The sequence below is a fragment of the Aedes albopictus genome, chromosome 1 (assembly GCF_035046485.1).
Source record: "Aedes albopictus strain Foshan chromosome 1, AalbF5, whole genome shotgun sequence".
Lineage (NCBI taxonomy): Eukaryota > Metazoa > Arthropoda > Insecta > Diptera > Culicidae > Aedes > Aedes albopictus.
Genome location: NC_085136.1, coordinates 199398678 through 199412816, shown reverse-complemented (window position 1 = coordinate 199412816; position 14139 = coordinate 199398678). Strand labels below are relative to the sequence as shown.

The 14139-nt window shown below is 38.6% G+C and overlaps 1 protein-coding gene across 5 annotated transcripts in view; it reads left to right on the top strand.

Annotated features, from left to right (window-relative positions):
* LOC109423500 (cytoplasmic polyadenylation element-binding protein 1) overlaps positions 1 to 13703 on the top strand; it is a 124769-nt gene extending 111066 nt beyond the window's left edge. For all 5 annotated transcript variants that reach the window (XM_029866932.2, XM_062846110.1, XM_029866930.2 and 2 more), the window contains exons 6-9: positions 5354 to 5444; positions 5585 to 5738; positions 5984 to 6694; positions 12781 to 13703. In XM_029866932.2, coding sequence (XP_029722792.2) covers positions 5354 to 5444; positions 5585 to 5738; positions 5984 to 6694; positions 12781 to 13159 — 1335 coding nt within the window. In that variant the 3' untranslated portion in view covers positions 13160 to 13703. The remainder of the gene's footprint in view (positions 1 to 5353; positions 5445 to 5584; positions 5739 to 5983; positions 6695 to 12780) is intronic.
* Positions 13704 to 14139: the final 436 nt, after the last annotated feature.

The window sequence follows — 14139 nt, the reverse complement described above, 5'->3', positions numbered from 1 at the left end:
AACCTTGAATCTTCGAATCGGCAGTCTCATGCTCAACCATCTACACCAAATTGAAACTGATGCAGATGCGACAAAGAAATGTAATGACGTTTTAATCATGGGTAACTTTGTTTAATTTTGTGCTGACAACTCTATGCGATTTTTAGTATCAACGTGACATACTTTTGATAATTAGTCAATGAAAACGATTTCCTACACTAAAATGATGTATGGACGAAATGTTCGTAACACATAGGAGCAATAGCCAATTAACCCTCTAATACCCAAATTTTTGATTTTGATCTAAATATCATTTTTCGTCATCTAAAATCGATTTAAACATGTTTTGGAAGATGATTCTTTTCAATTCTCGATTTCGTGAATTTCAGTTTTTGATTTTTCTAATTTTTATTTTTGAACATCCCCACACTTTTATATTTTTTCTGGAAGCCAATTTGGTGAACGGATTTTTTTAGATGAAAACATTTTGAGATTTTATGATTATTGTTAAAATATTATAATTTTTAATTTTTTTCACAGAAAATTTTATTTTCCGTGTAATTTTAAGGAAAATAATTTTAGAGTGTATCCGATTCCCTTAAACTATTAAACAAGGATAGAATGATTTGGGAAAAATTTAAAATATGTTAATTGTAGCGATTCAATACAAAATAATCAATGACTTCTAAAAGGTGACTAAAACATCAATTTTTCAAGGATTTTTAAAAAACGTAAATACGCTTTAAAATACACCAAAAACCATTTTGAGATATACAGAATAGTCCTAAATATCAGCCAAAAATATAAAAAAATAGATTACCCACGAAACAAAAATAACAAAAATGCTCAAACTATACCCCGTCTAAAGGCGGGATTGGGTATTAGAGGGTTAAATTAGTTAAGGTACACCGGGGCAAGTTGAAACGGGTGGGGCAAGATGAAACAGCGGGTTAACATGATGTTTTCTAGTGATGAGAAACAGTTTGATCGCCATAACGCATAGTTTTTGATTGCAGCCATCATTTAGCGAAGGAAAAGATTTCAAATTATATTGAAATATTTTTCAAAACTTCGTGTTTCATCTTGCCCCACCCGTTTCAACTTGCCCCGGTGTACCTTACTTAAAACAATGTAAATTTACATGACTTTTACATGAAAAACCGTAGAAATATTGTATTTTTTCGCGATTTTTTAACGAAAATTGTTGAATAACTTTGAAATAAGCAATTTAAACACCGTAGTGTCTTCGGCAAAGTTGTAGAATATTGTTCCAGCAATATTTTAACGGTGTTTTCTGTACCTTTTCGGTGCAATTTTCTGGATATTGGAGTACATTTTCGTAAAAATGCTCGAAAAAACACAAAATCGATTTGATACACCTCTAAACCTTTATCAATTTGGCTCAATTTTGGACTGAAGACTTGTTTTTGCATGTGGATTGATGATTTGATGTGACGCGGGTAGGTCAAAAAAAGTGAACAGGTCTAATATGATAATAAACTGTTTAATGTTTGAGTGAAATGGTCTTCGACTTCAAAATTTTGGTTGACTCCGAATAATTAATTGAATAAGAGTAATATTTTTTCGTGTTTCAAAGTCTAAATGGTAGTTATACCAAGAACAAATTCGGAGTTCCAGTACGATCATGATTAATATGATTAAATACAATTAAATCGAGTCCACTAAAACATAGAAAGAATCGACTATGTTTAACCTTTCGTTAATCGCGCGGTTGGCCACGCTATTTCTGGATACAAAAAGCGAGATTTTTACGACGTGTTGTACAAAATAGAACTGCGCGATTACTCGAGGTTAAAAGAAGGAAAAATCTCCGAGGGAGCATCCATAAAGTACGTCACGCTTGTAGGGGGGGGGGTGTCGTTTTCTAAAAAGTGTGACAAGCAATGTATTAAATATAAGAAAACCCCGTACGACAGGGGGGGGGGGGGGGTTCGAAAATTCTTATTTTTAGCGTGGCGTACTAAATGGATACCCCCGATGAGAAATTTGCCCGTTAATCATAGCTCTTTGTTTCTGGCTAACAATGAGATTTTTTGAAATGCTAATAAAGCATTTCTACTTCACTTCTCAAAATGATTTCTTCCACAGTTCCCTAACGTTGGCGACTATTCTCTTGTTCATTTCGCAATTTTGAGCAATATAAAACGACGCAATCAGTATATACTGAAGTTTTTTTTTAATGCGATTTTTTTACGCGGTACCGCGTAAAAAACCGCGTTATTTAAAAAAAAAACGTCGTAAAAAAACCGCGTTATTGCAAAACCCGTCGTAAAAAAACGAGTTTTTTCAAAAACACGCGTAAAATAGTCAGGATCACATCTAACGTAACTTGAATTTTTTTACGACTTTTTTTGAAATAACGCGATTTTTTTACAACAGTTTTTGAAATAACCCGTTTTTTTACGACGTTTTTTTAATTAACGCGGTTTTTTACGCGGTACCATTAAAGTCGTAAAATAAAACTTCAGTGTTCAAATATGATGACCTATTCGGCCTAATAACCCATTCGGCCTAACGGCCTGCTGCCAGTGATATAAATCGAAGTAAATTTTCTTCTTCTTTCAGTCTCTACATTCCCACTGGAACTTGGTCTGCCTCTATTCAACTATCAACAAGCATTCTTTGAGCACTTCCACAGTTAAAGAGGAATCATTTTTTTTTGAATTGGAAGAGATCCCAAGTAACCAGTAAGCATTTAAAATAGCATTACTCCAGCATTATAGCCCAAGTAACAATTCCATCGCTGATTGGTTTTGTTTGATTTTTATTAATGTTTTATTACAGCAATAATTAAAACTCACAGTTTTATGACTGCTTTTATGAAAACCATTAAAAAAATGTTTTATAGTATACTTGAAGATATCCATAAAGACAGATTTAAAGAGTAAACAAAACTTTCCGATTTGTAAACCTTCTGGCAACCATTATTACCGCAATAAAACTGTTAAAACTCTCAACAGATGGCGATCCGTTGGTGGTAAAGCAGAAACTACGACACTGCTAGGTTTATTGCGGTCATCATAAAAGTAAACTTGCTTTCGTTTTATTTTCGCTGATTATGGTCGTCGCCATATTGAAGAATTAGCTTACGTGAATGAAAAATAGTTCATTTTGCTTAAATTAGCAATGAATTGGTAGTTTGCAACCATTTTCATAACATGCTCACATAAATAAACTCTCTCTGCTGAGTTTTCTTGTGATTCGGGATAGTTTTACTAAATTCACAAATTGATTTATTTCATTCCAAGATGATAATATTTACTATTTTCGAAGCGCATTAATTTTATGATTCTGCAACCCCAATATTCACGGTAAATTCGAATGCGCATAAGCCTACCAGCACAATAACTACTAAAATACTACTTTGAAAGAATCGCCGAATGATGTATCCTTCTGAACTTTACGTGCCATCGAAGAAGCTTCTCTGCATCTTGAGCTGTCATAGTTTTTGTTGAAAAAAAAAAACAACAATCGAGAATGGGAAATATTTCAACTAGGTTTTAAAACGGGTTTATTGCTACTCTTAATGCGGTTTGCAAAACCTCTCCGAGAGTGGTCCACTTAGCCGGAAGATGCTCTTAAAGAGGTTATCAAGAGGTTTTGGTGTATGATTCAGTTTTATTGCAAATTTTATAAAATTGGTCATGAAGCTCTCTTGTAGAGCCGAACAAAACTTAAAATGTTACTTGGGAGTAGTCCTTACGACAAGGCACTTAATGCTAATTGGCCGTATATGCGCCTATAGTGCTACCTCACAGCAGGTTTTGGCAAAATAACGGGCTGCCTCAGTGCAACACCTTCAGGAACGTCGTATCAAAATGTCAAAGAAGCGTAACGCCTCGTCGAGCAAAACAAACCAAAAATAGATTTACGTCCGCTCTTCGCTCTTCGCGCTTCCTCGTCCTTGCACACTCCAGGTGATGTTAGATCGTACTTTTTTTGCATATTTTAATAGTTATTTGAATTTGAACTTACGATCCAGAGATTATTCCATGTTTTCTGCTCAAGTTTCAGTTCCACGCTACAGGATACGCCACAGCTGCTCCGATGGCGTGCGCTGATTTAACCCCGAATATAAAGAATAATTCGGAAGCAGCTTCAGTTCCAACACCCAAAACTTGTTTTCTGTGTACAAAGCATTTTCATTCCCTCTTCGATCTAGATTCCCTCTTTCGCATAATTTTATGACCCGCCAAAGCATTCATAGATTCGGTCGACGAAATGATACATGATAATTGTTTGATGGCCATGTTCCTAATCTGAACCAGCTGCAGCAATGTTGCTTTTTGATGAGTACGGGAAAAACCAAGGGAAAAATGAATAAGGAACTCAGATGTACAAATATGTCAACAGAGGCATATACTATGTAAGAAAGAGACAACATGCGTTATAAAACACGTAACATATCTTCCATACTCTTTGCTCTTAGCATTTGAAGAGCAGTTAAAAAGCATTCTGAATGCTTCCAGGCGAAAACACCTCAAGCAGTTGAAGTGCTAATTAACAGCCAAAAGCTTTTGAGCACCAGAGCTTATGCTAATTCAAGGCAGCTATGCATTCGAACTGCTTTTGTAGGGCAGCAAGCAGTTCAAATGCTTAATACGGTCTGCTCTACGGCTTATCCAAATGCTTAGTGGTTACCTGGGATACTTATTCGCATTTCTGTGTGCTATTTTGAATTCATTTATTTATCAGTAACAGCCTAATTCAAAATTTTAGATTTTTCCAAACGTTCAATTAAAGCATGAAAAATTGAAGACGACGGCTCCTAATCAAAATTACCAAAAAAAATTTGCTATTTTTGACCTATTAATTTCGAGTTTCGAAGAATTGCGTGCTATTGTGTAGAGCGGCTATCTCATGGGGACTGATTTTTTATAGGGAAAAATGTTTTTCGTCCTTTTTTGTCATAGTTTGCATTCGTGTTTCTCAAACAACCCAGGTTGTACTTTTTTACAATTTTGGGAAAATGTTTGCGTTAATTTTGATTAATGTTTTGCTTCCACCTTTCAATTGATTGATTGATTGATTTGTCTTTATTTAAGAGACTTTCAGCCCTTGGCTGGTTTGTCTCTTCTACCTATCAAGGCTGTTTTAACCTTTATCTGGTATCACGTCTGGAAAAGCTTACTGACGTAGTGTAAGATTTGGGTCAAATTTTTCTAATGCAAAAATGGGACAAAATGTTAAAAATTTGTGAACATCTCTTTTATATACTTTTCATTAGAGATGCCTTTATTCATATATTATACTGGTGAAATTAGTTTTAGTTCAATTTAACACTATGCACAACATTTTCATTAGTTATTTTTAGCTTATTCTAATCAAGCATCTTTCCACTTTTTTTCTGCAGCTCAAAAACTGGTCACCATCATCGTCGTCCAGCAGTGGCGCCAACGATATCAATCTGGACCGGATTGCACGATTTCATCGTTCATCAGCTGGTAATTCATTTCCGCCACTCAGTCGTTTACACGCTACGACACACTCTCATACACCACACTCACCACCACTGTGTAGCTTGATTCAATTTCCGTGAATGTCCTGCTAACCGTATTTTACTTCTCTTACTGCCTGCTTGCAGCTCATTACGATGCAACCTGTACATGGAGCGGCGTGCTTCCTCCACGGTCCCATCGATTGGTGACTTACTCGTCGAAAATCTTTCTCGGCGGCATGCCGTGGGACATCAGTGAGCAGTCGTTGGTGCAGATCTTCAAGCCTTTCGGCTCTATCAAGTATGTATGCTTGATATCAACTGAATATTTTGTTTTATTGTCTTATTTTTTATCTGGATGTGTATTTCATGTCGGATCTTTTTTCTTCTTTTTTTGTGAAATTTCTTAGCATTATTCATTATCCAACTCAATGCAGTTGCTTAATGTATAAGTTGTATAACGTTAAAATTATGTTACTGCATTGCACAAAGTTTTTTTTTCAAATTTAGACACGTCACAAAATGATAGGACTTTTTTTATTTCAGGGTTGAATGGCCGGGCAAGGAACAGCAGGCGACACAGCCAAAAGGTTACGTCTACATCATCTTCGAATCGGACAAGCAGGTCAAAGCGTTGTTGCAGGCCTGTACCTACACAGACGCAAACTGCTATAATGGTTCAAGTCGTGGTTCCAACTCATCCGTGTCCAGCATCCTGTCATACTCATCCGGTGGTGATGACCAAGGGCAGATGCAGCTAGTGCAACAGTCGGGACAGCAACTGCAGCTAATGCATCAAAACAAGCTCCTGCCGGCACCTGGGGCTCGAATCAACTTCAAAATATCTTCAAAACGTATCAAATCGAAAGACGTCGAAGTGATCCCTTGGAACATTGCCGATTCCAACTATGTGAAATCCACTTCGCAAAAACTCGACCCGACAAAAACCGTATTCGTTGGAGCGCTTCACGGACAGCTGACGGCCGAAGGTCTGGCAAAAATCATGAACGACCTGTTCGATGGCGTCGTGTACGTCGGAATCGACACGGATAAGTACAAGTATCCCCTTGGATCGGCTCGAGTCACTTTCAACAATTCACGCTCCTACATGAAGGCCGTTGTGGCAGCGTTTATCGAGATTAAAACGGCTAAATTCACGAAGAAACTGCAGGTGGACCCATATCTGGAGGACTCACTTTGCTCAATGTGTGGAGTTCAACACGGACCTTACTTTTGTCGGGAGATTGTCTGCTTCAGGTGAGTGTAGATGATAATCTTACAAGAATGCAAGAATCAATTTTCATAAAGCTATTGGACGTCAAGCAATATGCTTGCAACGTTCGATGCGCCATTAACTTTCAAACATTGGTTGGTAATTGATAGATATTTATGTTACTAGTTACAAAATGATGACTTTCACTAGTTACGACACAGTGTTGATTATTGATACTAAAACCCAAGTGTTACAGCGCGACCTCCTGTCATTTTTATTTTTGAAAAAAGTGATCACCTGATCCGAAACCAATGAGGTACAGATACAGGTGGCGCAGATGAACATTGCAAACCACTAGTTGTCTCTTTTGTTCTACCGCTGATCAAATGCAACTCAATTAGTGACGTCAGTAATTGAGTTGCATTTGATCAGCGGTAGAACAAAAGAGACAACTAGTGGTTTGCAATGTTTATCTGCGCCACCTGTATCTGTACCTCATTGATCCGAAATGTCTCATAAAATGGCTTATTATTGCAATTTGGACAACTTGTTACAAAACCCTCAATAATACACTGAGCCAGACGTGCCAACTTGGTCAAATTATTGGTGGGGGGCAAAACCTGGTTTTTCTGATTTTTTATATGTGAAAATCAAAAAATCTTCAAATATCGGAGGGGGGGGGGGGGCAAAACCCCTGGTTTGGCACCTATGCACTCAGCGAAATTTATCAGAATACCTTATGAAATGTAGCCATAACTGTAATGTAGATGCCATAAGAATACCTTATGAAAATTGATCATGCTTATTATGATCTAATTACATAAGATAAACTCATGAAAAGAGCAGAAGAATTGTAAAATGATGCAGACTGGAATTGACCCATGAAGGGCGAGATCACTGGAGCTTGTGCCCAACCCACACGGCTATCGACTTATGCCCAGTTTTGTGTTCAAAAGAAATCGCTCGAGAAAGTTCTTGATCGATTCCTGGCACTTCCTTCAGACACTTTCTAGTGACTGCTATGCGCCTGTCCATAAACTATGTAGACTCTTAGGAGGGAAGGGGTAATGAAAAAATGTACGGTCCATACAAATTTCGAAAATTTCAACAAAAGTCTACGAGAGGAGAGGGGGGTGGGATTTGAGATGGCTAAAAATGATTTAACGTAGTTTATGGACAGCGCCTATTTGAGCTATTATTCCTTCGCAACTGCGTACTGCGATCGAAGAAAAACGGTTTCTTGAGCAATTTCGGCAAGAAATTTCCTATCAGTGAGATAACAAAGGGTCAGAGCCAGCATCCCAGCATTCGATTCAACATGGTGTGCCAAGCGGGAAAAGAGGGGAATTTGTGCGGAAATTAAGTCAAAACATTAATGAGGGAATCTAGTTCGCGTAAACATTTTTGCACCTTGGCATTTGAGGTGTGGCCAAGGGGATTTCCAGAAAGTTCCTAGAAAGCTCAACGAAAGGAGGTTCCAAGGGTCTCCAGTGGCGTTAAGGAGAATTTCAAAAACAATTCAAGGGCGTTCAATAGCATTTTAATTGGATTACGAGGATTTTATGGGCGCTTCAATAGTATAAAGGGCATTTAAGATGTATTTCAGAGAGTTTCAGGGGCGTTCCAAAGGTTTTTTTTTTTCAAAATGACTATGATGATTTCAAGGGCGTTTCAATAGGAACCTCAAGGTTTCAGTCAGTGGCGTTTCGAGCCATTTCAGGTTGGGTCATATCAGGGTGGTTTCAGGAATATGTTGGAGATTTCATGAGCATTTCAAAAGTTTGGGGTCACCCCCTCAAAAACATGTAATTTTTTTAGGCCCATATCTCCGCCAATTCGCGTCCGATTTCAAAACCCTAGGTTTCATTCAAAAGATAATAAGTCAAAGAAACTTTGAACATTATTTAAAAGAAACTTAAAAAAAAATGTATGTAAACTTAACCCAAAGTTGCCAAATTTTCTAAAAAATGAATATAAACTTACGGCAGTGTCGCTGGAAGTTGGGTCGACCAAATTTTAAGATGAGAGCGGTAATATGACCCATTTTCTATTAGCTTTCAACTGCTTTTTACAGAACTTAGCTAAAAAATCTAGAAAAAAAAGTTATTAAGTAAATTAATCTTGTGGAGCGGACCTGGTGAGATGGTTAGAACACTTGACTATCACGCCGAGGACCTGGGATCGAATCCCATTCCCGACATACTCACAAAATGTGGGTTCTTCCTTCGGAAGGGAAGTAAAGCGTGGGTCCCGAGATGAGCTAGCCTAGGGTTAAAAATCTCGTTAATACAGATAAAAAAAAATAATCTTTGATGTCATCGACCAAAAGTTTGGGGTCACCCCTTAATATGATGTATCGGCCAAAAGTTTGGGGTCACTTTCGTAAAACATGGAAAAGTGATTTGGTGATATCTTCGTCATCTATAGTTCAATTTTAATTCTTCTTGGCTTATTATTAATTTACTTCATAACTTTTTTTCTAGATTTTTTAGCTAAGTTCTGTAAAAAGTAGTTGAAAGCTAATAGAAAATAGGTCATATTACCGCTCTCATCTTAAAATTTGGTCGACCCAACTTCCAGCGACACTGCCGTAAGTTTATATTCATTTTTTTAGAAAATTTGGCAACTTTGGATTAAGTTTACATACAATTTTTTTTGAAAAAGTTTCTTTTAAATCATGTTCAAAGTTTCTTTGACATATTATCTTTCGAATGAAACCTAGGGTTTTGAAATCGGACGCAAATTGGCGGAGATATAGGCCTAAAAAAATGACATGTTTTTGAGGGGGTGACCCCAAACTTTTGAACGGGAGTGTATGTAACACCTCTAACACCCACCAAAAATTCTTTGATGCTTCCTGAAATGCCTCCGAAATCTCCTAAAACGCTCTTGAAGTCTTGAATCCCATTTAACGCTCTTGATACCCTCCGAAACCATCGAAAACACCTCCATAACGCCTCCAAAACAGGCCAAAATCCTCTGAAATTTCCGGAAATGTCCACGAAATCCCCTTACAACCCCGTCAACCCCATGTACTGCACCTGAAACCCTCTGAAGCCTCCGAAAACGCCTGTGTAACACCTCTGAGACGGGCTAAAAATTCTCTGGAACTTCTTGCAATGCCTTCGAGATCATCTTTAAATCGACTTGGACCACATGTAACGCACCTGAGACCCTCCGAAAACCCCGAAAACGTCTGCCCGAAACGCCCCTAAAACTTGTTTCGAAAATCAATGTCCCCAACCTGACCTCCAGGTACCACGACCCCCCTGCATAAAAAGGGGTTTTAGTATTTAGAACAGGGTTTAGGTCAATATGACCCAGACAGGCACGCTTAATGTGCACTACGCCATCATGATGCGACAAACTTAACATTTAAGGAGGGTTTAAACCGTATGGAGTCAGTGCATGCGAACGAAAAAAAAAATACTCAACGGATTCGAATATAGGGAATCGCGCCACTTGGGCGGTGGCTTCTATATTCGTCTGTTTTCCACTATAACTCAGTCAAATTTGAATCAATTGACACAACTTTTGGGATGTGGTGAGATAGGTATAGTATCTACCCGTGTACAACATTTCAAGTCAATTGGTTCAAAATTGACTGAGTTATAGTGGAAAACACGAATATAGAAGCCACCGCCCAAGTGGCGCATTACCCTATTGTTTTTACAGTATACTCGTACATAAGGTATGAGACCATTTAGGCAGGGGACTATTGCGACGTTTGCGCCCATTTAGGCTCGGCCGAAATTCATCATTATCACAGTCGAATTTCGCACACGACTTCGCAGCAGCAAGCGTAACTAAGTTCGGTTGAGTTCATGACAGGGGCGCCGGATGCACAACAGGTAAACAAAATAAGTTTGATTAGTGTAAAATGTCGCTTGAAAATGATGATTCAGTGGATTTTCCAATTATCATTTTTGGCACATACTGCTATAACTCAGTCAATTTTAATCCGATTAAGCCGCAAGTCAGTCCCATCACGAACTTGTGTACCCTGCAGTACTAAACCGTACACTGTTTTAGCCAGTTTTATATTTTTCACAGTTACGTTTTCACGTTTGAAATATTTTGTAAAACTTTCATGATGCTCACGAAAGCTTTCAATTCATGGTGATTTTTTGAAGTTTTACATGGAAATGGAATTTGAAAACTTCAGAGTCAATGCACAAATTAAACTAACTTGCGATTCACGGCAGTATATAGGCATTGACTGGTACACTGTCAAGAAAAAATAGTCATATATGCTCCAAATTTAGCCTGTGACAGCTCTTTGAAGTTTTTGCATTTTTTCCTGCCGTACCCTGTAGATACTGTACATATCTGATCGTGTCCCAAAAATCAAGTCAATCAGTTAAAAATTGAAGTTATAGCAGAAAGTGCACAAAATGTGGGCTTCGTAGTCGTGCGGTTAGGGGCGTCAGTCGTCTGACCGTTTCGTAAGCCTCGGAGTGTGGGTTCGATTCTCGCTCCAGTCGGTGAAAACTTTTCGTCAAACGGGTAGTTCTCCACTGGGCCAATGGGTGTTCGTGTGTTGTCCGTTGCCTAATGTTAGTGATCGTTCAGTCTGTGCAACCTCTGCTTGAAGACGGTGTAAGTGTCTTTTATAATAGTCCCCCTCATAGGCGCCAACTTGTGACGTAGTTGGGGGGGCGAAGCTCTCCAAAATTGGACAAAATTCAACTTTTTTTAGCTTAATGCACTAGTTTTCACGTAAATATGCCTAAACTAGATGAACTGCGTCGAAATTTTACGAATTCCGTTGATTTTGAGAGGCCTCGCCCCCCCCCCCCCCCCCCCCCCCCCAACTACGTCACAAGTTGGCACGTATGGTCCCCCTGTCCAAAAGGTCCCAGACCCTATGTCTAGTTTGTAAAGAGTGGACAAAGAAAGGGCGGAATGGCCCCTGTGGCCGTAGTTATTCCGGTGGGTCATTGGGTCAATCTATATAAATAAAAATGGAGTGGTCCCGAATAGACTCGGGATCGGGTCAACGGAAGCAAATAATTCTTTCACTGTTGCATTCGTGCCGGGCTCCGACGTGTTCGTACGAAAAAATAATTGAAAAAATCGACATTTTCAAGGATTTTTTTGTGAATTTTGGTGTACTTTACAAAGCTATTGTTTGTGATGAAACTTCCCTCAGTTCCTTAAATCCAGGTTCCATCTCATTTCGAATACGTTTCTCAATTTGTTGTTCTATAAGCAAAACACTAGTAGGGTAAGGTGGGGTAAGATACCATTTTTCAAACCTTCATCGATTTCAATAATAAATAGTCTCATTGGCTAGGACTTCAAAATGGTAACAGCAACTAAAAAATATTTGCTTGATAATTCAGTAGAAATGTTCACGAAACTAAATGCATTTTCATCGATTTTTTTTTTTTTGATTCGTAAAACGAAAGTGATGCAAAAGGCAGATAGCATGGGGTAAGATGCCACTTAATGACGACATTCTAAAATGACGTGCACCATTTTTCGGGCATTCCATACCCTTTTTCCTCCTGTTCCGCTTTTTCATATACTCAATACATAGAGTGTCACACTTTTACAGACCCCCTACCGCCGAAACGATGGTCGTCATATTTGAATGACCCCTAATATGGACAGTATAGGCATCACCAACCAAGCGCCTCCACCTGTTCATCAATTTCTTTGGAAACACGTGGCCGATAATAAAATCACCAGAAAACCTTAATTGCAAACAATGCAAACCGGAAGTGGCCAATTTTCGAATTAGCCTATAGCATGATGATCACCAAATGAGATTGTCCAACAAAACATGTTATGGAACGGTGAATAATGCCTCAATAAGTTAATAATAACAAACCAAGATATAAAAACAGGTTTCGTTATTCCGTTTTTATTATTTTGATATTCTCCTCTGCTCGGGATTCAGGAATGATTTTATGAGTTGGGTCATTCCCCTAACTAAACATTGCAATGACCTTTGATTGTTCTATTGGTCTAGGATTTTCTCCAACAAATATCATGAATCAGAGCGGGTTACCATTACGTTAACTGCATTTACATTTACGAAAAGGATAACACATTAAATTATTCAATGTCCGCCAGTTTGAACTTTTTTAGCCTAACTCCAATATTGGATTTTCTCTCATTACAGATATTTCTGCCGATCATGTTGGCAGTTCCAACACAACCGGGACAGTTCGCTACAGAACCACAAGCCATTGACGCGCAACTCGAAATCAACTACCATTGTCGGAGTGGGTCCTCAGCAAACGACACTTGCATCGCTGCAACAACATTCCCAGTCACAGCACAACCACTCGCAATATAACTACCATCAGCAGCATAACACTCATTCGCAGCACAATCATAACCATAGCTACCATGGTTCGCTGCATAGTTCTCCCAAGTCGCCTTCGCCACCGTGCAACACTAGCAGCAGCAGCAACAGTTCAGCGGATTCGTCGCCAATTTCCTGTCATGGGCCGGCCAATCTGCACCAACAGCTGCAGCAGCAGTTTGGCAGTCTCTAAAGAGTGAGTGACAATCAACTTCCTTTCAGTAGTTTTGCTCTCGAAAACAAAGTACTGCGTCACGTGTGGCCAAATTCCCATCAATTTTGGTGCCCAATTTAGGCACCAATCGTTGTTATTTATTGCAATTTATTGTTGAATCGTAAATGTGGCAACATTTTGTTCGTTGCTTCATACGAGTTAATCAACGCTCTGGCTATGCTGAAAAAGCATAGGAAATCCATTCGTATGTTGAGAAATGTAAGGCGGCTGGGGTGGAAATGCATGGCGCTGAAACACACCCGATGAAGCATTCCTTTGGGAGATTTCCACGCTTGAAATTTCCTCTATGCAAAGGAATTGCACCGGGAGGAAATTAAACGACTACACCTGCATCAATTCGTAGCATCTTCGGTGCGCTTACATTAGGCCTTGTTGAGTTTAGTAATAATAGCTGGATATTGTTAACTTAAATTGCAACAATTTGCAAATCACTGGAATTATTACCCCAAAAAACAATCGCGAGAAGAATGAACGAATTGATAGCAAAGCTTCCTAGCAAAAATATGCCGCCGATACTCAATTAATGCGCGTGGATTTGGAAGTTAGACGATACCGAGCGATAGATTTAGAATCCCAGATCACACATGAATGTTTTTGATTACTTTTAAGCAAATGGCAGTTTTTAAGAGAAACCGTTCGATTCGAGAAAAGGAAACAGGAATACCCAATAATGTATCAAACATACCACAACTGAAGGATCAAGAGAAAAGTAAACTGTGAGGAATAGCTCTTTTATATAACATTTTAAACGTGGAATGCCAGTCTTGCAAGCAGATGGAAGGAGAGCAGTGTGTGTTTTAGTTAGGTAAAAATCAAAACTGTTATGTATCGCCTTGCGCTATGTGAACATAGGTGTCGAGAAGCAGGACAGAATGCAGCTGTAAATTTTAAGATGCATCGTCTAAGGAATGTTTATCTTTTCAAAAGTAATCTCAAAC